The following is a 16,592-nucleotide window of genomic DNA, read 5'->3' as shown; positions in this document are numbered from 1 at the left end:
CGTGATGAAGGAGCTCACGTGCGGTGAGTGGCAGGGCTGTGCCTTGGACTTGTGTGGCTCCACTCTCCCTCCTGTCTTCCACCTGGATCAAGAGGCTGAGCACCTCACTGGCTATCTTCTCTAATGTTGAACTGCCACGAATATAAATATAGACAGATGCCCACTTCATTTAAGTTTTAGCTGTTAGTATCGTAATGCTGATGCTACAGAATGAAGCCACTCCATAAAACAGTCATTTGGTGTAATAACTTTTGCCTCTTTCTCTTCCTTCAGGAATGGCTGGAACGATATATTTCCTGGCTGACCTGCTAGTGCCCGAGAAAGCCCGGTTCCCTGCATTTGAACTGTAAAAGGAAAGCTTGCCCCCCGCGATTGACTGCATGACCCTTTCTGTGTATCAGGCCTGGGCTAAGTGCTGTCGTTGCTTTTCAAGGAAATAGAGAGTCAAACTGTGTACTTGATTTAGTGGATTTTTTTTCAGAATTTGTCTTTAGTGCAGTTTGTTTTCTTTATCATTTATTTTTATTTTAAAATATCAGGAAATCTTTTAACTTCAGTTTCTTCCTATAAGGAGGTTCGATGATACGTGCAGTATTTTGAGGGCATATGTATATGTATTTCAGAACTAGGAGGAAATTTTATTCTTGTTTAAGCTTATGAATATAGCCATCTGTTACTGTTCTAAAAATGTTTAAAAGAAACTAAATGTGAATAAACAAAGATAAATATATGATTATTATTAGACATTGCCCTCCACCTCTGCTCTCCAGTATTTTGTCTCCGACAGGACAGACGGTTTTATGACTCTACTTTTCTCTGGGTGGTTGATTCTAAAAGGGAACAAAAATAAAGCTGTATGCTTCCAGGACAGAAATTGTGAGAGTTGCCACCTGAGCAAGGGACATAAATACCATTTTTCAAATTCCCAATGCTTATTTAAACTAGAGAGAAACATACTTCCAAATTTGCCTCTTTCTGTTAGCGAGCATCCAGGCTCTGTAAGCCAGTATTTTTTATCAAAAACTTCTAAAATGCAATGGTCATTGTGAAAATTCTGATTTGAAGGTTAGTTCAGGGTAAGCTAACAAAAACATTTATTGTGTTTTCTAAAATAAGCCAGTGTATTTTGGAACTATTTACTTAAATTTGTTTGTTCTTTGGAATTAGTATAAATCCGGAATGAGTTTGCTGTGTGTGAATATGCTGTGACCTGGGATTGGGGTCCACGCTGTCTGACTGACCTTCTAAACGTTGACTTGTGTTTTCCTTACCGTGCAATGATTGTGCTTTAGTGCTGCCTATTTGGGACAAGCCCTAAGATATTTTCCTTCCTACCAATCTATCTGGATTTTGGTCTTTTCACTAAATCGTACAGCTCTCTACTCCTGTTTAAAAAGGGGGAGGGTGTTAGGTAGCCAGTGACTCAAACAGAGACACAGAACTTTTGACAGAGATGCTGCTTGTGTAGGAGGCATTACCCAGGGCCGGGCTTAGAGCGGACAGGTGCCGTCTTTGCATGTCCTCGGCTTGACGCTCATCAGGCCTGAGCCCTCGGGACCGGGATGATATGGCAGGTGCAGACTCCCTGGCGGGTCACATTCTGTGTAGATGTTTTGACTCATCAGCTCCACTCCTCCTCTTTCCATTGCCGCCTTTCCCAAGCTTTTTTCGTCTTTTCTATGTTTTGACTGATTTTAGAATATTTTGCAGCTTTGGAAAAAACAGGGTCTAAGAATTTTAAATGTGCCTATTTCACAGCTCTTGGTCACAAAAATATGCTATTTTTATTGGAACTTTGAACTAAATTGCCACTGAATGTATGTTGGTTCCTGTGGGTAGCAGTCCCCTCTTATTTTCCATTTAGCACCAAAATAGCTAATGTTATTGGAAATTGACCCTTTAAAGGCTGCCAACAGTAGGATCTGAAAAGCAGCCCACTACTCAGTTCCTGGGATCAACTTCCTGCTCTGTGACTTGTGCTCGTTGGGAACCACCTTGTGCCTCTCCGATTTCCTCATTGCTACTGCTTAGCCGCGTGCAGCCTGTGCCTTTCTCATGAACATTTCGGATTCACGGGACAGCTCATTTGCCTTTGGCTGCATGTCCAGCTTGAAAGAATAAAGCCCATTTGGTTTAGTTAAATGTCCTACTATGCTGTACCTGTACTTTCAGCTACGTGGTCACTAACCAAGGGAAAAGGAACAGAGCACACTTTCTCTTAGCCAGAGGAGGCTTCATCACAGTGCTTCTCCAAACATCTTGGTTAATTTAACCCCAGCAAGACTTCAAGACAAGGAGAACATTTTGAATAAGATTCTTTTTAATATTTGGATTATAGTTTAGCTACTGTCATCCATTACCAAATTCATCAATACAAACAGTTCATTTCATATTCTTTAGCTATTTAGGACTTACTAAGCTGGCAAGATTTTATATTTGTGCCATTGTTTGTTTTATTTATGCTTAAGAGCTAAGAAAGTTTGATAGGATTTTAAACTTAGGCAAAGGCTGTGAAACCAAGACCAGTACCCTAACATCATGGTTGAAACTGAAAGAAACTTTTACACTGGCTTTCTGAGTTTTAAAAGGAAAAAGCATCATTTTGGTTCTATTTCTGTTACATCGTTTTTCCCTCAGATATTTTTCTTTTTGGTAAGAACTTTCCCAAAAGTTGCTTTCCAGAAAACTCAATAGTATCTCTTACCTCTTACAGCGATACTGTTGGAGATAAGACTAGGTAGTAAAACCCCGAAAGCTTGTTGAGGAGTGTTGCTTTATCCTGTCATGTGTTTCTGTTCCTCTAGTGATGAGAAATTACAGTAGTTGACTTTTCATCATGTAAAAAATGTCAGCGTCACCACCATCTCCATCAATTCCACTGGGCTTTGGTCTCATTCAAATTGTCAGTCTTTAATCCTTAGAGTTATTTGGCTCCCTTTTCATCTTTGATGCCAGTTCCAATTATCTGGCATCAGAAGCCTTCATGGTAGGTAGAATTTTAGGTAAAAATGCATCCAAAGCTGTTTTCTCTCCTTATTACCACTTCCCTATGTAACTGAATTGAGAGACATACTCTGCTCCTGTGTCTGATCTTATGATGACCTGCCTTCTGCTCGCTGATTCTGAAACACAAAATGTGAAGAGTGAACATTTATTCATCTACTCCTTTGGCTACTGGAACTCGTCTGTAGTCCTTTATTACTCATACTGAATTCTGATTCCACTTCTGCTTCCCCTAAATAGGTCAGAGCACCGCATTTCTGTATTGTGAAGCTGTAGAAGAGCTGTTTCTCTCATACAGACATAAAACAAAGTGTTTGGAGTATTTGAAGAACCCACCCCCATGTTCTCTTGCCATTTATCGGAAAGGCCTGGGATCGTATGTATTTCTCTGTTCTGTAAAGGATTTAACTTACTGCTTCTCAATAAAATTTTATTGCGACTCTATATCACCTGTGCCTTTTGTTTGCTTTGGTTTAAATCTAAGAAATATTTTCCTTCAATGGTAATTGATGGCTTTTTCTCTATACACTCATTCCCTAGGGTTTGTTCCTGACTTTTTCTTCATTGCTGGATCAAACAAGATTTGCAGTGCTTTCTGAAAATAGAGATTTATTAGAGGAAAACATTTTTAAATCTGATCTTTATAGAATTAGAGGAATCTACTAGGCTTCAAGGAGAGCAGTGTATTAACCATCTTACACGTATGAGAATCCACCCTGTGGTTAATAACTAAAGGCCTAATTCTGGAAATTGATTTCCCTGCTGACCATTTCTGAAAGGAACTTTGAAGAGAGGAGGAGGTTGAATGAGGCGTAATTATCAAGTGTGCGTGCAGAGGTTGGGAAGGAGTTCTGCTGAACCACCTGGCAGGACTTTGTGCCACTTATTTTCATGATGCAGCTACGTGGTGTCACTTAGAACAACAGAGATTTGCCAAATTATAAAATACTTGTTTTCATCCCTGAATCGTATTTTGTCCTCAGTACATTTGACTAAAATGCCCTTCACACCCCTAGTCTATTGTTTGAATGACTCATAATGCGAAAGGTAAGTGCAGTTATTTTTATTTGTCTCCTTTGATTGAACGAAGGTATAGATGGTGGTGACACAGCTCTAGATGTGGGCAGTGAGTGTGGAGGGGATAGAGCCGTTTCACCTGGTGAGACCAGCCAGCGCTGCTGTCTGTTTACCAGCCCCGGCTCATCTTCCTCCTGGAGGAAAAACAAGAAGTAGCTCATTACATTGCCTCACAGTTGTAGTGTCATGAACAAAAGAACTTGAAGAAGTAATTCCTCTCCCGCAACTTGCCAATAGTAGTTTGATTTATTTTTTCCTAACTTTTCATTAGAAAAGACCTTTGTCTCCTTCCTTCTCCTCATACTCTCTGAATAGAAGAATAATTTTTGTGTCATTTCTTTTTCCCAGGTTAGTTCCCACCATGGATTCAGTGTCATTAAAAGTCTCATGTATTCTCTACTCTTATAAGCATAATTTAAAGTGAGAAAAACCTACAAGTTGGTCCCCTAATAATTTGCTTTCTCATTCTGTTTCCCCTCCAAACTCGCCCTCTTCCTTCTAAAGCTGAGGGTCAGTTAGCAAAGTGAGCACACTGGCTTTCTTACAATGGAGAACATATTGGTTTCACTGGTCCCATTATGTAAACTATTGAAACGCTGTTTTCCAGAAGCCCTGTGCTAGTGCATCCTTGGGGACTTATTTGACAATTTTGTGAGTAATGGGAAAAAGCAGCAAACACAATCAGCCAAGAAGTAAAATAATGAGGACAGAGAAATGGATCTTAGCACGACCGCTGCTCCTAGTCAGCCAGCTTAATTTTACATTTCTACACTACGTTGACTTCATCCACACACAAGTCACAGTCGTGGTGACATTAATCTGCAGCTAACACTCTCACTCTGCAAGAAAGCGCTAGAGAAAGCGTCCGTGAGGCAGTTCGTCCTTGTGTAGGGAAAGCAGGATTCTTTTGATAAGTCAGTGTATAAAGCAGTGTCACACTTGCCTAATTTCTTAATGGAGCTGGGATGTTAAGAACGGCATTTGTAGCCAAAAAATCCTAATGTGGCTCACTGAGAAAGTTGATGGTTAATGTCAGTTGTTCTCTCGGGATTCAGCATCAGGAACGAACATGCACCCCTTGCTGGTATAGTCCAAGCTGCTGGCACTGTCCATTTACATGCTCCAGACATGCTGTTTTATACGTTATCTTGCCGTGAGCAACGCTTTAAAGATTATACGTTAATCTTGCTGTGAGCAAGACTTTCAAACCATCTCATCCCCCAAATTCATTAAACACGTGTGTCTGTCTGCAGGGTGCCTGGTGGGGGATTCTGTGTGTACAAGATAGACAGCCCCCTCTGACGACTCAGGGCGGGTGATGGGACAGACAAGCATTACAAGGAAATGTCTCTCATGTTCCTGTTAACCCCCAGCTACTCTTCCCCAATTTCAAGTAGGTCAGCTCTCGTGTGACCTGTGGTTTCTGTTTGTACATGGAGATACTGGAGTTTAGGACTCCTGCAGGGAGAAAACATTTTGAAAGCCCTACAGGGGGCCAGCCCGGTGGCATAGTGATTAAGTTCGCACGCTCCACTTCAGTGGCCCAGGGTTCACAGGTTTGGAACCTGGGTGTGGACCCACACACTGCTCATCAAGCCATGCTGTGGCAGTGTCCCATATAGAGGAAGATGGGCACAGATGTTAGCTCAGGGAAACTCGCAAGCAAAAAGAGGAAGATTGGCAACAGATGTTAGCTCCGGTGAATCGTCCTCACCCAAAGAAAATTAAAAGCTCTTCAGCCAGCCCAGAAGCCCTCAAGAGTTCTTTCATTTGGACCACCTTGGTTCTAGCCCACTGGAGGGAAATTTAGAGATAAAAAGTCACTTGTCCCCAGAAAAGTAATTTGGCCTCTTGGCCAGTTTCTCAAACACTCCCAGCGTTGGCATTATTAATGATTTAGGTTGAATCCATTTCCTCCAGGAATTCTGTTAAGATGTATTTTCGAAGAGACGGTTGATCAGCCTGCTGTTAGTCACTAGCACCTTAGTAACTGGTTGTGACCTACATAGCAATTAACTTGAAGAACTTCAAGCAGAACAATATTAATTGTGCTGCTAGAGTATGCTAGGTACAACATCTACTTAGGAAGATAAGGTGATAGCTGCTCACAAAAGACACTTTAAATCTGAAGATAAATATAAACAAGTAATTTCAATGTGATATGGAACCTCCCCTGGACTGGCTTTTGGTGGATAATGGAGGGAAAAGATAGAAGTGCCTGAGAGTCGAGGAAACTTGAAGAAACACTGAGGTCAGAGCTGCTCAACCACTTGGGCATACAGATCACTTGGGAATCTTGTTAAAATGATTCTAAAATGCCAGTCCCTTGGGGCCTGAGATTCTGCGTTTCTAACAAGCTCCCAGATGATGCTGCGCTGCTGGCCGCAGAGCCTGCTTTGAGGACCACAGGACTAGGTCATGAGTCACGGCATCCCAGCTCAGCACAGAAGGAAGTCAGGTCAGGAGTTGGCTGAGGAGTTGAAAGGACTGATGGATGTGTGTGATCAGAGCATGAAAGAGCTGGAATGATTGGAGTCTGAGTTCTGATGTGACACAGTTCCACATAATGTAAAGGCAAAGCATACGGTCTTGAGGTGATCAGTTTTCTGTGATGGTGATTGTAGCAAGTGAAAGAAACGGACTTGGAACAATATGTGTTTGTAATTTTAATGGGAGAGTTGGCAAGGATTTGGAGTCTTTTAATCCAAAGAGTCATAAGCCCCTGCTTATCTGGGAACCATATGGAAGATATCTATATGAAATAGAGTCACCAAGGCTTGTATGAGGAAAATTAGACCGCTTGCTTCTTGTTTAGAATTTATAAGGAGCCCTGGTTAGCCAGTCAGCTTTTTAAAGATGTTTTAAACACAAAAGCAGATCAATTGTATTCCTTTTTCCAAAACTGTTTTTTCTTAGCATGTTCTGAGTAGTAAATGTACACTAGAGGCATTTGCCCTTACAGTCATGCACCACATTCTGACATTTCAGTCAATGACAGGCCACATAGATGACTGTGTCCCGTAAGATTAGTACCCTATAGCCTAGGTGTGTAGTAGGCTGTGCCATCTAGGTTTGTGTCAGCACACTATGATGTTTGCATGATGACAAAATTGCCTAGTGGTGCTTTTTTCAGAATGTGTCCCTGTCGTTAATCGATGCAGGCCTGTATTTGCCATCATCTGTGAATGACCATGTTTCCTAAATGAGGATTTCATAAAGTGATGCGGGCCTACAGTGCTTCAGAGGGCATTCATCCAGAGATGCTTCAATGCCGAAGAACAGGGCTGGACCAGGCAGCTCGAAAAGTCCATCAGAAATAGGAAAAACCCGCTAGTTCTCAACTCCTAAATTGTAAGACTCACACAAGTGAGTGTGGCCATATATCCCTGTTCACAAGAGCTTATTTCCTGGGTGTTCTGTGCTAAATTGACCAAGTTAGCTGGTCGCATGACCAATGCACTTTCTACCACTCGCTGCAGTGAGCGGAAAGCTTGTTTTATTTTATACTAGTTCTCACCTGACCAGTTAAAGGTCGAGCTGCATTCACGTTTCATTGAAATATATTAGGAGACCCTCTGTCGGTCTGGCTTGGATGGCCTTTTCTTCTGTTTCTTGAGAAAGCCAAATTTATCATCTTTTCTGCCTCTCCCTCCATCAAGTTGCCCTTCAACTGGATTTCCTGATTCAGTTAATAGTGTTACTAACTCCCTGGTGCTCAGGCCAGCAAAGGTGAATTAACATTCTCTGACTGTTGGTTCTCAAAGTGCAGTCTCTGGACTAGCAACATTAATTAGCATTACCTGGAACTGGTCAGAAATGCAAATCCTAGCACCCAACTGAGACCTGCTAAGTCAGAAACGCTGGTGGTGGGCCCAGCAATTTGCGTTAACAGTCCCAGGGGGTTCTGATCACAGTCAAGTTTGAGAACCATTAAATTTAAAAATAGCAAGGTTAACATTACATGTTCTGTTGATAGTCAACTTAAAATACAGTGTTTTCAATTTGCTGTTTTCTTGTATTTTGGAATACACACATATTTGTAGGCCCATGAAAAATTTCTAGGCCCAAGGCACTATGTATTGCCTAATGGACAAAAACATACAGCTCTGGTTTATTACCGCTGCAAAGATGCTCTTGGAACAATAGGTACAGTGTAGTCGTCTTGCTGCTGAAGGAGGCGGTACTCTAGACAGAATACATTCTGAAACAACGTTTTGATATATGAAACAACGTTTTGATATATGTCTCCCCCACCAGACCGTCTGCTGCTTGCAAGTGGGTCTCCATCAGAGTGCGTATACCCACTGCGTATATACAGCAGGTGACACATAGAGGGCACTCGGAAAATGTACATTGTGTGATATGGGCCGACCAGCTAGAGAAATGGACTTAGAAACCTTTACTGAGCTTTCTTACGTGCTGATTAATGACCTTATGTTTAGCTCAGTTCTATTTTGTTTCATTTAGTACACCTTTGCTTGATTGGTTTAATTAATAGTAACCATCTAGTTAGTAAAACCTGAGCATTAGTGAGTTGGTAATATAATGAAAAACAGATTTTGTCCAGCAGATGTCAGTAAAGCCCAGTTTAATAATTTCAATTGTTGATAAACTTGAAAAATTAATGGATATACTGGGAGGGAAAATACTTGCACCCAGAATAGCATTTCTCTGTTGACATTTGAGGAAACAGCATCTACATCAAAAAATCCACATAACCGTTCAGGCACATTGGAAATGCTGCAAGTGTAGACTGCAAAGCAAACGTGGCCTTCGTGGTAAACGTCTTCCACTTCGAAGTTCACAGCAGTTTAAACTGGACATTAGGTTATTGTTAACTAGAGCCAAAATCCTGAGAGGGAGGGGAGTACAGGACTGTATATAGAAGATTATTCAAATATGGATTATGATGCCAGTTGAAACTGTTTTCTGAAGACCAGAACTTTATTTCACTTTACCAGTTGTTTGGAGGTCTCTTCTTTCTTGAGAACAGCATTAAACCGTACCTTTATACTTTAGAAATGCAAAGTCCTCTCCATGATTTTACATTTAAAAGGAGAGAGGGCAAGGTGAAGGGGAGCCCCAAGTGTTGTGTTTTTATTAATTGAAGGAAAATTCACTTAAAAATCACCAAACCCCAGGTGTTTTGAAAGACTGATGAAGCCATCACACTGGAAAATTATTATAATTATCATTAGGATTCTTAGGCTGTTCCTAGCTCTGAATGTCTAATTCGTTCATACCTAAGAAAACTTAGATCTCTCTAGTAAGTCTTAAAATGTGTATGGTCAGCAGAGTGCCCTGGAATCTGACCGTGTCCCTCTGGCCTCCAGTGTGCTCTCTGCAGTCAGACCAACCTTCCTTTCAGTGCTTGAGGGTAGACGCCGGAAATCCCACTGAAGGCCCTCTGTGGTCTCTGCCTAGAGGTCTCTCGGGGCTGCGCAGGAACAGGGCAGAGGTTCGGAGAGGCGGCCGTGAGGCCTTCAGGTGACCTCCGCGCTTTGACTAGGGGAGGCCATTGTAATCAAGTGACTGTTATGGTAGCTGTTCCCACTTGTATTGGCTTTTCCCCAGCCAAAAGTAAATGAAATGGCTCTTTGGATGCTCAGTCCCCTTCAACACGCGCACATACACGCACAATCTCAAACACAGAGCTCTGGCGCAGTCTCCTTCAGATCCTCCGCACTCTTCCATCCCCAGTCCCGCCAAGCCTCAGATTGCCCTGAGAGTCCCCGACGTCCCACTCACGGTGGATGAGTGCCTTTATAATAGTCAGCTTCCTCTGCAGCAGCCATTTACTGTGCTTTTAAATTACCCTATCTTAGTGGGGGAAAAGGAAGTTTATATTCTCAGCAATATTAGAGGATAGAAAAAGACAAGAAGCAACTGACTTTTATTAATAACTGTGCTGGAAAGTGGCAAGGCAACATCTGGAATACTTATTACCCATTTGGCATGCTGTTCATCTCCATGGATAAGATTCAACATGACAAGCTCTGTCAAAAGGAAATAAGCTCCATCTAGTTAAATTAGAATGATTAGGGTCAGTTAGACAGAGGAAGTTTCATTTGTATGGATCTGGAAATTTTATACAAACTGGAATACCTGAGTATTTAATCTTCCCTGAAGCTCAATTTAAAATTGAAAGAGACCGTTGCATAGACCTGTAATGAGATGAGACATACCAGAAATTAATTTAACTGTTACTGCACCATGAGCATGTAGCCCAAGAAATCAAAGACTGTTTCATTCGCAGTTTGTACACAGCAATAAAAGAAAACGTTCTGCTGCATTCATGGACCATTCTATGATTTTTATGAATTCCTTCAATGGAGACTTGAGCATCCAGAGTAAACTTGAATTTTTCCTCTGCTTTTTAAAAATTCTTCTACTGGGAGATTTCGTCAAGATGGTGGAGTATGCAGACTCTGAACTCATGTCCTCCCACGAACACAACCAGGTTACAACTATTTTTGGAAAAATTACCCTGGATAGAAAACTGAAAACTGGATAAAAACAACCCCCACAAGAAGGGACAGTCCTGACTAAGGTGGAAGAGGCAGAAATTCCTTCTGGAGAGAGAAAAAGGCACCTTCAGAAGCAGCGGATTCACAGCCAGCCAGGCAGGAGCCACCCTAAGGTACGCACTCCCTGGAGGAGTGAGGTCCTGAGCGGGGGCCCGATACTGCTATAAGCATCCTTCAGACTCAGCACAACTGAGACGAGGGTCTTACTATCTGGTTTCACTGGCTATTAAATACTGCAGCAGGGTATATCCCCAGAAAAGCTATCGGACAAAAGCTGAAAAGACCCGGTTCTTAAAGCACCCATGCACAAACTCACCATTTCAGCAACCTAAAATTACCAGAAAGAAGGCTGACAGCCCTTTGGTGAAAAGAGACTCACTTGGTAGGCTCTGGGTGCATCTTGGTGAAAAGAGAGACCTCTCTGGAGACTGAGACATTGGTGGTGGCCATTGTTGTCACCTAGTCCAGGCGTGCTGACACAGACCTCAGCAGACACCATTGAAGTTCTTCCCCTGGTCTGTTAGCCCAGGGGTCTGCCACACCCACTAGAATGCAGATTTAATCTAGTTCAGCCAGGGCAGGCAGCTTACCCTAGGGACTGGCCTCACTCAACAGCAAGCCCTTAGGCTACTTGTCCGCCTGCATTGACTGAGTGCCTTGATCCTCTACAGGCAGGCTAGTGTGTCTGCCTCTGTGGGGCAGGACCTGTGTGAGGACCAGGTGAACTGTGTGGGATTGGTGGAGAGGTGGGGCCCTCTACAATGGGGTGTCAGTATATACTCCAGGGGGTTGGGAAGTGTGCATGGACCAGGACTGTGTTGACGGTGTGTGTGGACCTGTGGAGGGTGAGACTTATCAGTGGCAGAAGACCTGTGCTTCACAAATAGCCATAAAAAGGACCAGCCCCACCTTCCAAAGCCTGAAACAATTGAGTGCTCCCATGCCTAGGGCCAGCCCCACTCAGCTGCATCCTGAGAGAGTAGACAACAGCCTTGTAGGACTGAGGCCTATAGCAAATGTAAGCCCCTGAGCCTAGCAACCAGCTACACTGGGCACCTCCCCAATTAAGAGGAAAACTGCAAGAGGAGTGTGCTGTTAGACTTTGTAGCCAACAGTGCTGAGGCTCCCCAAACCAGATTTACAAACAGCTGGCCAGGGAAGGAAAGACTAGACTCCCTGGGTACCTGCATCAAGAGCAACCCTGCCACAGCAGAAGGACACAAGTAGCCCACAAAGGGGTCACTCCTGGATCATTTGGACTGATGATGAGAGGGAAACACGCTGCTGGGCCTCAAGAGGCATCTCTTACATAAGGCCACTTCTCCAAGATCAGGAGACATAGCCAACTCACCTAATACATAGATATAAGCACAGAGAAAGAAGCATAATGAGGAGACAAAGGAATACATTCCAAGTAAGGGAACAGGACAAAACCCCAGAGAAAGGCCTAAATAAAACAGAAATAAGCAACCTACCTGACAAAGAGTTCAAACAAAAACTCATAAGGATGCTCATAGGTATTGGGAGAAGACTGGATGAACACAGTGAGCTCATCAACAAAGAACTTGAAAATATATAAAAGAACCAATCAGAAATGATGAATACAATACTGGAAATGAAAAATTCACTGGAGGGACTCAATAGCAGAGTAGATGATACAGAAGAACGGATCAGTGAGCTAGATGAAAGACTAGAGGAAATCACACAAGCTGAACAGATAAAAGAAAAAAGATTTAGACAGAATGAGAACAGTCTAAGGGGACTCTGGTACGATATCAAGTGCACTAACATTCATATTACATGTGTCCCAGAAGGAGAGGAGAGAGACAAAGGGGCAGAAAATCTATTTGAAGAAATAATAGCTGAAAATTTTCCTAACCTATGGAAGGAAACAGACATCTAAGTATAGGAAGTACAGAGAGCTCCAAACAAGATAAGCCCAAGAGGCCCACACCAAGATACATTATAATTAAAATGTCCAACATTAAAGACAAAGAGACAATCCTCTAAAAGTGGCAAGAGAAAGGCAACAAGTGACATACAAAGGAAATCCCATCAGGCTATCAGCGGACTTCTCAGCCGAGACCCTACAGGTGAGAAGAGAATGGCACAACGTATTTAAAGTGCTAAAAGGAAAAAAGCTAGTCAAGAATACTCTATCCAGCAAGGTTGTCATTCAGAATGGAAGGAGAGATAAAGAGCTTCCCAGACAAGCAAAAATTAAAGAAGTTTATCACCAAGAAACCAGTTCTACAAGAAATGCTGAAGGGACTTATTTAAGTGGGAAATTGATGACCACAAATAGGTATTAAAAAATTATCAAAAGAACCCCCCCAAAAAACCAGGCAATAAAATCACTGGTAAAGGTAAAACTATAGTAAAGGTAGCAGATCAACCACCTGTAAAGATATGATGGTTAAAAGACAAAAGTACTAAAATTACCTATTTCAATGATAAGAGGGTAATGGACAGATACACACAAAACAAGAGATTAGACATGATTGCAAAAATATAAAACGTGGGAGGAGGGGAGTGAAAAAGTAGAGCTTTTAGAAAGAGGTCAAGCTAAAGACTCTATCAACTCACTATAGACTGCTATATACATAGGATATTATATAAGATCCTCGTGGTAATCACAAACCAGAAACCTATAATTAGTAAGCAAATGAGTAAGACAAAAAAAAAATCAAACATATTACTAAAGAAAGCCATCAAGCCACAAGGGAAGATATCAAGAGAAAAAGGAACAGAGAAGAACTACTAAAACACCCAGAAAAAAAAAGTAACAAAATGGCAATAAATACATATTTTTCAATAGCTACTTTAAATGTCTATGGACTAAGTGCTCCAATCAAAAGACATAGGGTGGCCAATTGGATAAAAAATATAAGACCCATATATATGCTGCATACAGGAGACACACTTCAGACCTAAAGATTCTCACAAACTGAAAGTGAAAGGATGAAAAAAGATATTCTATGCAAATTGCAAAGAAAAGAAAGCGGGGGTAGCAATACTTATATCAGAAAAAAACAGACTTCAAAACAAAAAGTGTAACAAGAGAGAAAGAAGGGAACTACATAATGATAAAGAGAACAATCCAACAAGAAGATATAATACTTCTAAATATCTACACACTAAACATAGGAGCCTAAATATATAAAGCAATTATTAACAGACATACAAGGAGAAATAGACAGTAACACAATAATAGTAGAGGACTTTAACACTCCACTTACACCAATGGATAGATCATCCAAACAGAAGATAGATAAGAAAATACTGGCCTTAAGTGACACATTTGACCAGATGGACTTAGTAGATATAAATACAATATTCCATCCAAAAACCACTGAATACACATTCTTTTCAAATGCACACGGAACATTCTCCAGGATTGATCACATATTAGGCCACAAAACACTTCTGAATAAATTTAATAAGATCAAAATAATATCATGCATATTTTCTGACCACAAAGGTATGAAACTAGAAATCAACTACAGAAAGAAAATCAGAAAAGCCACAAAAACGTGGAAATTAAACAAAATGCTACTGAACAACGATTGGGTCAATGAAGAAATCAAAGGAGAAATAAAAAAAATCCTGGAGACAAATGAAAATGAAAATACAACATGGCAAAATCTATGTGATACAGCAAAGAGGTTCTGAGAGGGAGGTTTACAGCAATTCAGGCCTACCTCAACAAAGAAGAAAAATTCCAAATAAACAATCTAACAGTGCATCTAAAGGAACTGGAAAAAGAAGAACAAATAAAGCCCAAAATCAGCAGAAGGAAGGAAATAATAAAAATCAGAGCAGAAATAAACTAAATAGAGACTTGAAAAAGAGCAATAGAAAAAATTAATGAAACCAAGAGCTGATTCTTTGAAAAGATAAACAAAATTGACAAATCCTTGGCTAGACTCACCAAGAAAAAAGAGAGAAGACTCAAATAAATAAAATCAGAAATGAAAGAGGAGAACTTACAATGGACACCTCAGAAATACAGAAGATTATGAGACTACTATGAAAAGTTATATGCCAAGAAATTCGATAATCTAGAAGAAATGGATAAATTCTTAGAAGTATACAACCTTTCAAAACTGGACCAAGAAGAAGTAGAGAATTTGAATAGATCAATCACCAGTAAGGAGATCAAAACAGCAATCAAAAACCTCCCAAAAAATAAAAGTCCAGGACCAGATGGCTTCCCTGGTGAATTCTATCAGACATTCAAAGAAAACTTAATACCTACCCTTCTCAACTCTTCCAAAAAATTGAAGAGGAGAGGAGGCTTCCTAACTCATGCTATGAAGCCAACAGTATCCTGACACCAAAACCAGACAGGGATAACACCAAAAAAGAAAATTATAGGCCAATATCACTGATGAACATCACTGCAAAAATCCTCAACAAAATACTAGCAAATTGAATACAATGATAGATTAAAAAGATCATACATCATGATCAAGTGGGTTTTATTCCAGGGATGCAAGGATGGTTCAACATCTGCAAATCTATCAACATGATACACCACATTAACAAAATGAAGAATAAAAATCACATGATCATATCAATGGATGCAGAGAAAGCATTTGACAAGATACAGCATCCATTTATGTTAAAATCTCTAAATAAAATGGGTATAGACAGAGAATACCTCAACATAATAAAGGCCATATATGACAAACCCACAGCAAATCCCATTCTCAACAGAGAAAAACTGAAAGCTATCCCTCTAAGAACAGGAAGCAGACAAGGATGCCCACTGCCATCACTCTTATTTAACATAGTATTGGAAGTCCTAGCCAGAGCAATCAGGCACAAAAAAGAAATAAAAAGGATCCAAATTGTAAAAGAAGAAGTGAAACTGTCACTCTTGCAGATGACATGATTTTATACATAGAAAACCCTAAAGAATCCACTAAAAAACTTTTAGAAGTAATAAATGAATACAGTCAAATCGCAGGATACAAAATCAACATACAAAAATCGGTTGTGGTTCTGTACACTAACAACGAAGTAGCAGAAAGAGAAATTAAGAATACAATCCCATTTACAATTGCAACAAAAAGAGTAAAATACCTAGGAATAAACTTAACCAAAGAGGGGAAAGATCTGTACACCAAAAACTATAAAACATTGTTGAAAGAAATTTAACAAGACACAAAGAAATGGGAAGATATTCCATGCTCTTGAATTGGAAGAATTGACATAGCTAAAATGTCCATACTTCCTAAAGCAGTCTATAGATTCAACGCAATCCCTATCAAAGTTCCAACAACATTTTTCACAGAAATAGAACAAAGAATCCTAAAATTTATATGGAACAACAAAAGAACCTGAATAGCCAAAGGAATCCTGAGGAAAAAAAACAAAGCTGGAGGTAGCACACTCCCCGATTTCAAAATATACTACAAAGCTATAGTAACCAAAACAGCGTGGTACTGGCACAAAAACAGACACACAGATCAGTGGAACAGAACTGAGAGAGTTTCATTCAACAATGTTTATTCAGTGCCTATTCTCTGCCGATGACATGAGGGCTGGGTGCTAGGAGTGAAAGCTGAAGATGGCACTTTCTGCCTTTAGAGAACTCATAAACTACTGGGAGAATCAAATCAGTAAACCAAGTTGTAATTCTCATAGTGAGTGTTACCAAGTACTATTGGACCACAGAAGAGAGACAGTCCTTCTGAGGCTGGAGGAATAAGGAAGACTTCAGAGAGGAGAGCCAAGATGGTTGTCCACAAAATACAGAGAAATGTGAGAGACAAGGAGGAATGGGCAGACCAGTCAGGGGCATTAGTACATTCAGGGGATGTGCAAAGATGGGAAAAGGGACAAAGATGAGGAAAGGGTAGAGACAGGTGGGAGGCAAGTTCAAGGACATAATTGTGAAAGGTTCTTGGGTTTCTTGTCAAGCAGTTTGCATATTATCTTGTTGGTCAGTGGGTCATCTGAACCAGCAGCATCAGCATC

At 40.8% G+C, this 16,592-nt stretch overlaps 1 protein-coding gene and 1 long non-coding RNA gene across 5 annotated transcripts in view; one reads left to right on the top strand and one right to left on the bottom strand.

Annotated features, from left to right (window-relative positions):
• LANCL1 (LanC like glutathione S-transferase 1) overlaps window positions 1-3,447 on the top strand; it is a 44,391-nt gene extending 40,944 nt beyond the window's left edge. For both annotated transcript variants that reach the window (XM_070619829.1, XM_070619831.1), the window contains one exon: window positions 274-3,447. In XM_070619829.1, the coding sequence (XP_070475930.1) occupies window positions 274-350 (77 nt within the window). In that variant the 3' untranslated portion in view covers window positions 351-3,447. The remainder of the gene's footprint in view (window positions 1-273) is intronic.
• A 599-nt stretch (window positions 3,448-4,046) lies between these two features.
• The window catches only part of LOC103567835 (uncharacterized), a 50,547-nt gene continuing 38,001 nt past the window's right edge, over window positions 4,047-16,592 (bottom strand). For all 3 annotated transcript variants that reach the window (XR_011540155.1, XR_011540154.1, XR_011540153.1), the window contains exons 7-8: window positions 10,186-10,244; window positions 4,047-4,214 (exon numbers count right to left, since the gene is read on the bottom strand). This is a non-coding gene — a long non-coding RNA (uncharacterized lncRNA). The remainder of the gene's footprint in view (window positions 4,215-10,185; window positions 10,245-16,592) is intronic.

Source organism: Equus przewalskii, chromosome 5 (assembly GCF_037783145.1).
Source record: "Equus przewalskii isolate Varuska chromosome 5, EquPr2, whole genome shotgun sequence".
Taxonomy (NCBI): Eukaryota; Metazoa; Chordata; class Mammalia; order Perissodactyla; family Equidae; genus Equus; species Equus przewalskii.
Note: the sequence above shows the minus strand (reverse complement) of the source record. Positions and strands in the feature narration are given on the sequence as shown.